This window comes from Peromyscus maniculatus, chromosome 4 (assembly GCF_049852395.1).
Source record: "Peromyscus maniculatus bairdii isolate BWxNUB_F1_BW_parent chromosome 4, HU_Pman_BW_mat_3.1, whole genome shotgun sequence".
In the NCBI taxonomy this organism is placed as follows: Eukaryota; Metazoa; Chordata; class Mammalia; order Rodentia; family Cricetidae; genus Peromyscus; species Peromyscus maniculatus.
The window spans coordinates 31,074,979-31,088,674 of record NC_134855.1 but is presented as its reverse complement, the minus strand read 5'-3'; the positions used below and the strand labels follow the sequence as shown (position 1 = coordinate 31,088,674).

Below are 13,696 nucleotides of genomic sequence, written 5' to 3'. Positions count from 1 at the left end.
GTTTCTCTGTGTAACAACCCTGGCTGTCCTGGAACTCATTTTGTAGACCAGGCTGGCCTCAAACTCACAGAGATCCGCCTGCCTCTGCCTCCCGAGTGCTGGGATTAAAGGGGTGCACCACCACCACCCGGCCTGTATGGATATATCTAAGGCAAGGCAGAGAAGCCTAGTTGTTGGATCACAGAATTTGGACTTTACCTTAGCAAATAGTAACTTGAGCAAAGTGGTTTCAGAAAAATGGCTTTACCTATAGTGTGTAGGTGGATTGGGGTTGGGGTGTGTGTGTGTGCATGTGTGTGTGTGTGTGTGTGTGTGTGTGTGTCAGAGGGAGCTTGGAGGCAAGGAGACTAGTTTTAAAACAAAGTTTGGATTAAGTGAAGAGGTGGGACTGTAAAGAAGGTGTGTAATGGATGGAAAAATAAGCATAGCAGTCGTTCTTATAAGTAAATAAAACACTATAACGCAGGCTGAGGGGGACCGGCTTAGCGATTTGATGTCTTTTTAATGATGAATCTCTCCCGCGGTAACTATAGATAGAACCTATTTTTTTTTAATTCACATATTTTTCTTCCCTCTTTTTATTACTTCAAATTTCTTCCTTCTAGGATCCCCTTGCTCTGAATTTGATCTCAAATACATCTGCATGTATTTGCAGAAGGAAAGCAAGGTTGTGTGTGTGTGTGTGTGTGTGTGTGTGTGTGTGTGTGTGTGTGTACGGCTTCGGGATGAGTTTCTTCTCCTGGAAACCGCTGTACCAATGGGAGGCAGGTGGCCAACTCCTGCTTTTTAGCAGGTCTTGTGACCTTCAAAACTACTTAGTACACGCTGGTCTCCAGTGGGGCTGCATCTCCAGTCAGACTCCGGCTGGCAGGCTCTCCCACGCCTGCCTGGGTGTGTGTAACTCGCGGCTCTGAGGGTAGAGTTACCCAACCAATAAAAAACCAAAACCAACCAAACAAACAAAAACCCACTAATAAAAAGCAAATCACAAAACCCTGTGCCTTACCCCAGTGGGGTGATGAGGTAAGTCGCGGAAGGAGGGGTCAGTCTTGTCCTTTTCAAATGTAAGTCACACACACACACACACACACACACACACACACACACACACACACACACACACACACACACACACAGGCTCCGCTCTGCCCACTCCCCGCCACACTGCACCAGCTTCCCTCCCCAAGTCCTGATTCATGAACCGTGCCACCTTTGTCTCATTTTAAACTGTGCAGACTATTTTAATCCTTCCACCCCCATCTCAGATTTTCCCCTCCCTCCATCCTCTGGAAAGCCTCTGCTAGAGCGCTCTCGGGGTGGGAGAGCACTTCTCCCTAAAGCTCGGCGGGGCGAGGCGAGGCGAGAGCGGAGAAGCCCCCTCGCCTGGAGCTCGCCCAGGGCGCGGGGGAAGCGCCGGGGTCCCTTTAAGGTGCGGCGCTCGGCGAAGTGCGGGCAGGCGGCCCGCGAGCCGGCGCCCCGCGAGCCGGCGCGGGGCCAGGAGCCGGGTGGGGAAGTCCTGCCTCCCCCTCCGCCCGCACCGGGCCTCGCGGGGCCCGCACCCTCCGCCCACCGCACCGCCAGGGCCATGCGGCGCCTCTGAACCATGTCGTCCTCCTACGCCAAGAACGGGGCGGCGGACGGGCCGCACTCCCCCAGCTCGCAGGTACCGCCCCCTCCTCCACCCGCGCCGCCCCGCGCCCCGCCTTGGTGCCGCGAGTGCGGGGCGCTGGTCCCGAGCCGCGGCTCCCTCCTCCGCGCCTCCCGCCCGCTCCTCCCCCTCCTCCCCTCCTCCTAACCCCGCTCCCGGGCTCAGCGCTCGCTCGGGCTCCAGAGTCCGCAGCCTCCTGTCGCCGATGCCGGGGACTCGGACCCCGCACCCGCGACGCTTTGTTAATGGATGTGGTGGGTGCTCGGGGCGGGGGGCGCCCAGCTCGGGGTGAGGGGGTGGGGTGGGGGGCGTTGGGAGGCACCGGGGAGACTAGGGCGCGGGGTTCGGGGTCCCCCGGGGCGCTGTTTCCCAGGAGGACTCCAGCCTCGCGTGCCCGCCCGGTTCCGCGCTGCGGTCCTCACTGGCTTCTTTCTGGCCCCGGTGTGTCGAGTTCAGGTGGCCCGAGGCACCACGACCCGGAGGAGCAGGTTGAAAAGATCCGATGGCAGCACTACTTCCACCAGCTTCATCCTCAGACAGGTAGGAGGCCCGGCCGCGGGGAGCCGGGACCCAGCGCGGTCCCCTGCTCCGGAGCACGGTTTGTGTCGCTCGGGGGTTTGGGGCTCGGTCCTTGTCCCTCTGCTCTCCGCTTCCCAGTCCTGGGGTCCAGCCACCCCAGCCTCCGCTTCCAGCTCTGTTCCACCTCTCCTGGTACCCTGGCTTCCTAGTGTTCGCGTCTCGACGTCTCTCTGTCGCTCCGGGAAGTTAGTTTGTGCTTGTGGACTTGGGTTGGAAGGGACAGGGACGTTGGTCGCGGACAGTGAATTTAGGAGCTAGAAGTGTTCCTGGCCCACCTTCGGTGCACGCCGGGACTTGGGCGACCTGATTTGATGCGCGCTGAGAGTTAGGGGATTTCTCCAATCTTTGTCCTATTTTGAATACTTGCACATTCTTGAGAGAGTTCTCTGAGTTCTGGCCAAAAGAAAGACACTTTGAACAGAAAAGTTTAGTCTCATTTTGGCACTGCTTCCTTGATTTCGCGTAATTACGGACTGACAGGGACAGAGGTCTGGTGAGACCTAAATAAGCCAGCGCGGGCGCTGTTCCCAGGGTCTGGCTGCCCTGAATCTTGCGCTGGCTTTCGGGTGCTTTTCTCGTGGTCAGGGACAAGTAGTTCGGACCGAAGGTCGCTAGTAATGCTCAGTTCTCAGGTGCCTGTCACCTTGAGGAAGCAAATCGACCCTCAGTTTTCGCGCTACCCAGTGCTACCAATAAAACCTCCGGAGCCGCTGGATGCTGGAGAAGGATGCAGAAGTGGCTCACCTTAATCTCTCTTTGGAGTGTGCTCCTTGCAGGTGGATTAGGAAGACTGTGGTCATTGCCCCCAAGAAGCTTTTATCCCAGGCTCTGCCCTGGCTGCTAGAGTGACTTTGAAAAATACTTTTTCTCTCTAGGTCACCCAGAACATGGTGTCCTGTGATTATAATTTACTATGGCAGCCACGGTGTTTTTTTTTTTTTTTTAAATAATTAGTTTAAACATATTTTCAAAGTATAATACGATTTAGACTTGAAATTGGGCTCCGACCGCTTTTAAAAGGTCTATAAGGCATGTTTGGGTAATATTTCCTTGCATGTTTGTACTTTCTGCAGAAACAGAACTTATGGCTATCAATTTGTAACTCAGTGTGGTGTGCACTAAGCATGTACGTTATTATTCATACGTTATTTGGATTCGGAATTCATTTTGAAAGCACACTCTGCCCTCTTTGCAGAGCCGGGATTATTTGTGCATTTGATAAGGGGAACCCATTGCTCAGCTTAAAATATTTCTGAGTTATGCAACTCTTTGAGTTCTTGATGTTTATTTTGTTGGTGCTTATTTTTGGTAGTGCTTTCTTATTGCAGATTCTTGGAAATACTAATTATACAGCAGTGCATTCTGTGAGTTGTTTGATTAATACTTTTAAATTTACACTACCACCGCACATTCTGAGCTCAAACAAAACAATATCCTGTCTAATATTTTTCCTAACTTATGTCAGTAAATGATTGAAGCTTCTCTCTCTCTCTCTCTCTCTCTCTCTCTTTCTCTCTCTCTCTCTCTGAGTGGGCTGCTGTATGCAGGCTTAACAACATAATAATATATTGCAAAGGTAATTTTGAGGGTTACTTAGACCAGTGCAGGTTTTGAGAATAAATATAGTTCATAAATCTTTCTGAAACTAGGTGTACTGGTTTCATGAAATGATCCAAATTCAGGAATTAATTGTAATGAACAATATTCTTAATTTTGGCACAAGACAGTATCTATTTTGGGGGAACTTCATGACACAATACACTCCTGCACATGATCTCATTTAAATAGCACCATATAGACCTCTAAATGGCTACATTTCAAAAGGAAAGATTCATATTTTTTGATGAAATGAGAAATAATTGTAAATGGCTTTTTAATAGCACCCTTTGAATGCGTTTGAGCAGTTTTCTCCCAAATGCACACACACACACAAACACACACACACACATGCACACACACATGCACGCGCACACACACACACGTGCACAACATCCTTTAACAGAACCCTCTAAAGAATGACAGTAACTTATTAGTATTTAAATGCTTAAACATTTTAAATTACATTGACTGATTGATTGTATGGGGGGGGGCGTACTGCTGTGTGCACCTGGAGGTCAGAGGACCACTTGCAGAATCTCTTCTCTCCTTCCACCATGAGAGCCTGGGGATTGAACTCAAGTTGTCAATCACTGACAGCAAGCACATTCGCCCCTTGAGCTGTCTCTGCAGCTTTTGAATTCTCCACACTGGAAAGTGATGGAATTTCCCGGTGATGTTTCACGTTTTGTTCGATGCTTTACTCCAGGAGACAGGAAAGATACCAGTTGTCTTAGTCAGTTTTCCATTGCTGAGATAAAATACTGAGAGGATCAACTTAAAGGAGAATAGATTTGTTCTGCTTTGTGGCTTCAGATGTTTCTGCCTGCAGTCACTTGGCTGAGCCTGTGGTGAGGCCTGTGTCAAGGGTAGTTGACAAAGGGCTGCTGACTTCAAGGCAGCTGGAGCAGAGAGCGAGACTTGGGGTCAGAGCAGCAAAGAACTGGGAACCATGTAAACCCTTCAAGGGCATGACCCTGAAGATCTACCTCCCCCAGTTAGGCCATGCCTCCTACCGTTTCCATGAACTTCAAAAACCCCATTCAGCTATGAATTCATTAGTGGAAGATCCCATTAACAAGATTACAGCCCTCAGGACCCAAGCACTTTTGAACATGACTGTGGGAACCAAGCCTTCAATGTATGAGTTTCGGGGACAGGATTCTTTATGTTCAAACAATAACATCCATAAAAATAATGTTGTTCATTTCTTGGTCCTATCATTTAAGGGCAGAAGAATTTCCATATGTTGCTTCAAATATGGAAGACTGGACAAACATAAGAGAGGTAGTTGCGGGCTGGAGAGATGGCTCAGGGGTTAAAAACACTGACTCTTCTTCCAGAGGACCCGAGTTCAATTCCCAGCACCCACATGGCAGCTCACACCTGTCTGTAACTCCAGTTTCAGGGGACCCCACCATCCAAGGCAAAAATGCAAATGCACATAAAAATAAAATAAAATGTATTTTAAAAAAATAAGAGGTAGTTGCATGTTTAATTATGAAAAGTTTAAGTTCTTTGACCTGGTAAGTGTTTTGTTGCCTTTGTGTGTGTGTGTGTGTGTGTGTGTGTGTGAGCATATACGGAAGTGTTGGCATATACACACAAGCCGGTCTGCAAACAAAGATGTGGAGAGAGGTTGCCTGGTTGTACACAGCTTGGTCCTGGAAACCTGACTGGGAATGAAGAAATGACTGACAGATATACATGTGGAAAAGCGAGGATTGGGTGAGCTGTGCTCACTCTGGTAGAGGACACTTGCTATACTACTCAGAAACTATTACATTTGGCACAAGGAGGAGAGCTCAGCTAGTCTTCTGAGCACTCTGTGGCGGGCAGTCTCAGGCTGTCCATACTTGGGAGGGGCAAGCTGTGGTTGATAGTTTCTACATACCCAGGCCAATTGTTACTAAACCCTCAGACTTGAACCAAAGGCAGCTTTGCCGTTCCTCTGAGCTTCATCCAGGGAAGTCTTTGCTATTTTCCCTGTCTGCTAGATCGCTAGCTCGCGCGATTTAGGAGAGATGAGGGTTTGGAATGAATCCAGGGAGCCACTCAATGGCTTCTTTGAGGAAAGGTGAGGAGATGAAGTATTTTGCTACTGAAAGGAGAGAAAGGTAGAGCATCCACAAATGGCTTACACCCGTGACCTTCCAAAGTGTACAAAGTCTGACGGTAGAGGTCACCCAGAAATGGCTTACACCTGGGACCTCCCAAAGTGTACAAAGTCTGATGACGTGCCCTTGCTCGTCACACAGGATACAATTCTAGAGCTGGCTAAAGTTAGAAGGGCATGATGCTTTACAGAAAGAACTTCCAACGAATGCCGCTATCACGGGATGGCTTTCTCAGTGTGGTCATGGGGTTTTCTCCCAGGAGGTCTCTGACAGTCTGTTTGTGGATAGATCATGTGTTTGTGACTCACTTTAGCATTTGCTTTGCATCCAGCTCTGTGATGGACACCGTGAGAGAAGAATGAAGGGGCTTAGATTTTATACTCTGAGGTTTTATCATCAAGTTGGGGAGACAGAGAGGGTACAGACAGTCCAGTGAGGGTGACAGCGGGCAGGCACAGTGACCAGTGACTGTGCACCGAGGATTACAGTGCCCGAGTCTCACAGAACCTGTGTCACGAACGGCAGAGTGTTTCGTCCTCTTTCCACTCTGGTTTGAAAAGAAAATCTAATCGGGAGTTAGTTTGTTTGCTTCTTATGAAGCCCTTCGTAGGGTCTGGTCTCTATCTGGTAAGAGCATCATCCCCAGCTCTAATCTGTTATGTCTGGCTTCAGAGCTTAAATGCACCACCCTCCCGCCACAGGCCCTTAGTACCTCCTGAGCACCCATGTGGAGGACTTTACTATTCTCTTGGCCTAAATAGCATTTAATATCCCTCAAGACCTGAGAGTTTAGATTTGTGGGTCTCTCTCTCTCTCTCTCTCTCTCTCTCTCTCTCTCTCTCTCTCTCTCACTGTCCACTGTCTCACTCTGTAGCACAGGCTAGCCTCAAATTCATGACAGTCCTCCTGCCTGAGCTTAGGAGTTCAGTCTGACTTCCGGGTCTAAGCTCCCCGATTAGGTCCATTTTCTAAGTAGGTGCTTCTAAAACAAAGGGCCTGTGCTCATTTTTCATAGCACCTCTCCACTGCAATTCAAGATGGACTTAGATCTCTCTCAGTGTTTGTCCCTGACTGACTTGAGTACCAGGAGGGTGAAGGAATGTCTGCATTTCAGCTTTGCATCCTTGACATTGAGCATCGCCCGTTTTCAGTGCATGCCCATTGGAATGAATGAAGAGGATATCCATCCTCTGTTTAGGATGAATTTTTGTTGAAAGGAAGAAATTGCTTCCTAACAAACCTCCCCCCGCCAAAAAAAAAAATTTCATAGCTTAAAACAATTTATTTCTGAGCACTGACCAGACAGCTCTTCTGCTTTGTGTGATGTTATGTGGGCACAGGGACGGTGGGGAGGTCCAAAATAGCCTCACACATGTGGTTGGCAGTTGGTGCTGGCTACCAGCTGAGAGCTCTGCTGGGGCTTTTGGCGGGTGGTGGTGGTGGTGGTGGTGGTGGTGGTGGTGGGTGGGTGGTGGTGGTGGTGGTTGCTTTTCCTCCCCCAGGTGCCTTGCATGGCTGTTTGAACTTTTTGGTGATAGGGTGGCTGGAGTCTAAGCTGGACCATCCCAAGAGGCAAAGACTGCATCTGCAACTGTCCTAGGCTTCAGTTTCAAAAGCAAACCTTCACTTTGCATGAGGTAAAATGGGCTCCAGTGTCTACTCCCTTTGAAGGAGAGAAAAGGGAAAGTGTGTGTGTGTGTGTGTGTGTGTGTGTGTGTGTGTGTGTGTGTGTGCAGGTGTGGGTGGGTGCATGTGCACATGCGTGTCTGCAAGTGAAGCCGCCATCAACCCTCAGTGCTGTTCTTCAGGAGCCATCTAACTTGCATTTTGAGACAGGGTCTCTCCTTGGGACCTGGGACTTGCTAATTAGGCTAGGCAGGCTGGCCACCCTCAGGATCAATCCAGCTCTGCCTCCCAAGAGGGTGTCTAAAACAAAGCAAAACAAAACACTTTAAAAAATGTATTTAGTGTGTTTGTGTGCTCTTAGGTGTACCTGTCACAGCAGACACGTGGAGATCAGAGAGCAATTTGTAGGAATCGGTTCTCTTCTTCTGCCTTGTGGGTCCCGGGGCTTGAACCCAGGTCACGAGGCTTGGCAGCAAGTGCATACTTTATGGAGCCATCTCACTGGCCAAGAGTATTTACTCATGTTTTAAATTGATATGAATGTTTGTGTGCCTGCATGTCTGTATGTGTACCATGTGCATGCAATGTCCTTCAGAGGCCAGAAGATGGCATCAGATCCTTGAGGCTGGAGTTACAGGTAATTGTGAGTCTCTTGATTGGGGTGTTAGGAACCCAACCCTAATTCTCTGAAAAAGTAGGAAGTAGTCATAATGGCTGAGCCATCTCTCCAGCCCTGGAGAGTATTTTTGATCTAGTGAGAAGGTCAATTTCCATGTGAATAAAGAGAAATGGGTAAAACCAAATTAAATTCAGCATTAATACCATATTATAAATTACAATTTTATGTGACAGAGTAAAGGATAAATAAATGTTTCATAAATGTGTACAAAGAAGAGTATTTGATTAATTTTATTTTTTAAAATGTATTGTTTGCGTGTGTGTATGGATGGACGCATGCGTGAATGTGTGTGTGTGTGTGTGTGTGTGTATGTGTGTGTGTGTGTGCGCGCGCGCGCACCTTGGTGGACTTGTGGAGGCCAAGGGGCGACCTACTGGAGCTGTTTCTCTTCTACTTTAATGTGGTTTTGGGGATTGGACTCTGGTCATCAGGCTTACATGGCTTACTCTTTAGCTGGTCCTATCTCATGAATTTAGCCACCCCACTGGTCCTATCTGATGAATTTTAGGCATAAAAATAGGAAACTCTGCCACTTAAGAATAGGAAACTTGGTGCTGTGGTAGTACATGCCTGAAGTCCCAGCTCCAAAGAGGCTAAAGAAGGGAAATCTCTTGAGCTATAGAGTTTGGAGCCAGTTTGGATAACAAAGTGAGACCACCATCTCCAAAACAAAAGCAAAACAAACAAACAGAAAAAAAAAAACAGAACAAACAAACAGAATAGAAAGAGGCTCCACAGACATAATGACATCACATTTAGAAATAAGAGCTTGTGCAGCGGATGGCGTGGCTGCGGCCGTCTGTGGAAACCTCGTGTATTTTAGGGTATGCTAATCAGATGATCCTTACAATGACTCAGTGAACCCACATTGTATTTGCAGATCGAAAACATATGCAGATTCTGAGTTGATACTATAATAAAACAAATTGGCAGAGGAATTCTTTGGGTTATAATTTGGGTACTGGTTACAGACACATTTCTCTGATGCAATGGGAATTCATCAACAGAAGGTACCTGCTTTGTGCACAGCTCTAAGAATAATCATATGCCTAGAGGCATGCAGATAGGCCAAATTTATCCATAAACTTAGAGTCACACAGTTTTAGAACAGGAAGGCATTGCAGAAGTCAAAATCCTTCAGTTTCTCGTTATCAGATAACTAGAACATAGGCCCAGCATAGGAGGGAAAGGTCACACTGGTAGCTAGAGATAGACCTGAGATAGCCTTGGCCCACACTCCTTATTTTCACCGTAACACACTAAGCCTGGGTGATGAAGATGGACACAGGACATACAGGGTTCATTCCTCTTTAAAGCCTGGAATACTCAGTTATTTCACAAGTTCATTTAATTATTTTACTTTTGCGGTAGGGAATTGTTATGTCGCTCAGGCTGGTTTGGAATCTACATCCTCCTATCTCAGCCTCCTCAACTGCTGTGATTATAGGTGTGGGCCTGGTTCTAGAAATGTCCTTACTCTGTGTAGATGCTTTGAGGAACAAAGCATGATTTGGAAGGTCTGGAGCCTGGGTTTCTTACTTTATTCTATCATGGATGACCCTTTTTGCTTGTGTGTTCACAGTTCACAAAGGGTTAGTTATTTGTTTGTTTACTTAACTAGCTGTTGTTTTAGTCTCCCCATCCTATCAAACTTACCTGTGTTCCCCCATCCCCTCACCCCTGGACTTGAATACAGAAACATATTTCAATAGGTAATGAGAAAGATTAGAAACTGGGCCCAGAAATTAGTTACAGCACGAAGCCACCATCGATGTTTGGGGTTTTTTGTTTGTTTGTTTAATTTCGTTTTAGTTTATGTATATAGGTGTTTTGTCTGCATGCATGTCTGTGCACACCTGGTTCCCGAGGAGGTCAGAAGAGGGCATTGGCTCCCGTGGGACTGGAGTTACAGACAGTTGCGAACTGGGTCCTGGGGAAATGAACCCAGGTCCTCTGCAAGAGCAGCCAGTGCTCAAACGATGGAGCCCTTTCTTCAGTCCCAAGCCACCATTACTGTCGCTCAAGAAAGCTATGGAGGAAATGGTCAGGTGCTGGACCCAGAGGAACCCAGCCGGGAGAGGCAAAAGCTATAAGGAGATGCTGCCTCTGTCAGAGCAGCCACTTGGGCCAGAGAACATGAAGAGAGATACCTCGTCTCTCCCTTCCGGTTGCCCACTGGCCGTCCTGGGGTGGGGAGGGGGATCCAGCTTGCCTGGGAGCCTGGGAAGCTTCCTTCAGGGCTGGGCCATGGGAGGAGCCTCGAGCCGGCCATGTGGCCATCACCCTTTTCTATATTTTAGCTACTGCACAGCAGATGGTAAGGAAGTATTTTCATCCACAAAGGTGGAAGTTTCTTTCTTGTGCTGTAAGGTGGGTCTTGCTTCCTAAATGGTACAGTCCAGTTAAACTGAACTTTAAGAAAACCTTCACACTTCCTTTGAGAATGTTCTGTAGGATGGAGCTTCCCAAACTGCAATCGGCTCAAGCAAGGAAGAGACTGATTGGCATCCCTCTGGCAAACCCTGCTTTGTTCTTGCTTTGGGGCTTGAATACATGGAGTTGAATGGATGAGATTTGTGGTGGAGAAATCAAATACTGGATAGCTGACCAGTTACCCAGTCATTTATCTCCAAGTCTTTCCCCACCTCTTTATTTTTCTATGTTCTGCACATAGGGCCTTCCCTAAATTCCATTTCTGTAGAATAAACAACTATGTGTTCTTCAGTTTAGAATGGTAAGATTTTGTTGGCATTTAGAATAAATTCTGAGTCAAGCTTTGTTCTTCTTAGGAAAGTAAAGAACACTGTGTGGAAAGCTGGACTGAAAATGAAGGCCTTTGCCTTTGCCCCCACCTGCTCACGGCTCCACCAGCTGTCCCATACAGTATAGTTCCCGGGGGTGCTACCCCTCCGTCAAGGTAGAAAAACAAGGGCTGAGCTGAGGAGACTGTTGTTTAGTCAGACCACTGGGTCGAAGTCTCTCCACCCCATGTACTAACTTATGAGATTTCCATCTGCCGACCGGATCTTTACCACAGTCTCCCAGCTGTGGTCGTGTTCTTCCCGGTCTCCCAGCTGTGATAATGTTCTTCCCGGTCTCCCAGCTGTGGTAATGTTCTTCCTGGTCTCCCAGCTGTGATAATGTTCTTCCCGGTCTCCCAGCTGTGGCCGTGTTCTTCCCGGTCTCCCAGCTGTGGCCGTGTTCTTCCCGGTCTCCCAGCTGTGATAATGTTCTTCCTGGTCTCCCAGCTGTGGCTGTGTTCTTCCTGGTCTCCCAGCTGTGGCTGTGTTCTTCCTGGTCTCCCAGCTGTGATAATGTTCTTCCTGGTCTCCCAGCTGTGCTGTATTCTTCCTGGTCTCCCAGCTGTGGCTGTGTTCTTCCTGGTCTCCCAGCTGTGATAATGTTCTTCCTGGTCTCCCAGCTGTGGTAATGTTCTTCTCGGTCTCCCAGCTGTGATAATGTTCTTCCCGCTCTCCCAGCTGTGATAATGTTCTTCCCGCTCTCCCAGCTGTGGCTGTGTTCTTCCTGGTCTCCCAGCTGTGGCTGTGTTCTTCCCGGTCTCCCAGCTGTGGCCGTGTTCTTCCCGGTCTCCCAGCTGTGGCTGTGTTCTTCCTGGTCTCCCAGCTGTGGCTGTGTTCTTCCTGGTCTCCCAGCTGTGGCTGTGTTCTTCTGAGCTCGTCTCCCTTAGAGTTTGCCCTTTCTGGGTTTTGTTGTCCAACCTCAGACTCAGGTGGGCCATGTGAGGCTCACTCAGCATCACTGGAGACTGGAGAGCGCCTGCTGGCACTTGGGGAGAGGGCATGCAGCCCACATTCCACTCTGTGGCACCCTCCCTGCTGCGCTCTCCAGCATTTTGGAATAGTGCAGCTTCTGTCTGCCTGTCCTTTGCCAGAGCTTTCTGCCCAGCCCGAGGGTATGTGTTGAGAAGGGGCTATAGACTTCGAACTACTCCTCTGTAGCTTGGATTCTAATTGGTCTTAATAATAAAGACCCAGAGTCAGATATAGGGGTAAATGCTGAAAGGTCAGACAGACAAAGGAGCCAGCCACGGCCACTGTCTTACCTTGCCAACTCTTCAGCCTGAAAGGGAGGGGGAGCTCTGTCTCCTCCTGCCTTATATTCCTCTCTCTACCCAGCCATATCACTTCCTGTTTCCACCTCCCTAGTGCTGGGATTAAAGATGTGTGCCTCCCAAGTACTGGGATCAAAGGCATGGGATCCCAAGTGCTGGGATTAAAGGTGTGAGCCTCCATGACCTGGCTCTGTTTCTCTTTTAGACTGGATTAATCTCATGTAACCCAGAGTGGCCTTGAACTCCTGATCTTCCTGCTTCCTCCTCCCAAGTGCTGCGATTAAAGGTGTGTGCTTCCCAAGTACAGAATCAAAGGCATGAGACCCCAAGTGCTGGGATATGCCACCACTTCCTGGCCTCTATGGCTAACTACTGTCTAGCTCCAAACTCTGATCTCCATGCAAGCTTTATTTGTTAGAGCACAAACAAAATAATGCCACAGTCCTCTGAGATGGCCCTTCAGTTAAGTGTACCTGGCCCATGCTGAGACTCCGGACTCTTCTGTCTGCTGAACCTAGTGTGTTATACAAGTATTTCCGTCATTATCCACGAGAAGACAAAACTACCCACCCACAGACTCTTTAATTCCTCTCCATATTAGAAAATATAAAACTGCTGAGCCCTAGGAAGAGTCATGCTGTTAGCCCCGTCAGAACACTCTGGTTCAGACGGTTGGCATGGTCCCGGCCTCTCAGTTGTATGCTATTATCCTTCACGGACCCAGAATATAATGAAGCAGAATGCCGTGCTTTTCATTCTAGAAGACTGGAAGTTCTCACAGAAGCGCATTGAGAGTCCAGTCCACGGGATTTTAACTATGGGGGCGTCAGGAAACCTTGCATGGTAGGACCTGTGTTGGCTTCCTGTCACTGCAACAAATACCGGAGATAATGGACTTATAAAGAGAAGATGAAGTGTGGGGGGGTGGAGCTCAGTGGTAGAGCGCGTTTCCTAGCATGTGCAAGGCCCTAGGTTTGATCCTACGCGCCGACATAGAGAAAAGACTCATTTTGGCCTGTAGTTTCAGAAGTTACAGACCATGTCACTTGGCTCTGTTGCTTTGAGGCCTCTGGTGAAGCACCACTTCATGGTGGGAGCCTGTGGTGTCAAGATGAACTGTTTGCCTCGTGCCCCCCACCAAGTGCTACAGTATAGATTCAACTTTAAGGGAATGATTTTATTGCCTTCAAGTAACAATAACAACAAGCTGTGCGCTATGGAAGCCTGTATTCAGATCAGAGCAGACTGGGACATTATCGACACTTGGCTTGAACATAAATAACGCGTTGGAATTCCTTGACGGTAGTTCTCATTTTTACTAAAGTAAACAGGGTCTTCTGGAAATGTTCCTGTTTCTTTAACATAACTTGATTATTGCA

General features: G+C 48.3%; 1 protein-coding gene across 2 annotated transcripts in view; it reads left to right on the top strand.

Annotated features, from left to right (window-relative positions):
- Nucleotides 1-1,480: 1,480 nt before the first annotated feature.
- Cacnb4 (calcium voltage-gated channel auxiliary subunit beta 4) overlaps nucleotides 1,481-13,696 on the top strand; it is a 258,374-nt gene continuing 246,158 nt past the window's right edge. Inside the window, exons 1-2 of one of the 2 annotated variants that reach the window (XM_076569477.1) lie at nucleotides 1,481-1,663; nucleotides 2,105-2,188. In XM_076569477.1, the coding sequence (XP_076425592.1) occupies nucleotides 1,604-1,663; nucleotides 2,105-2,188 (144 nt within the window). In that variant the 5' untranslated portion in view covers nucleotides 1,481-1,603. Of the gene's footprint in view, nucleotides 1,664-1,707; nucleotides 1,903-2,104; nucleotides 2,189-13,696 lie in introns of those variants that run through there. The other variant, XM_006974241.4, reaches the window with a different exon arrangement.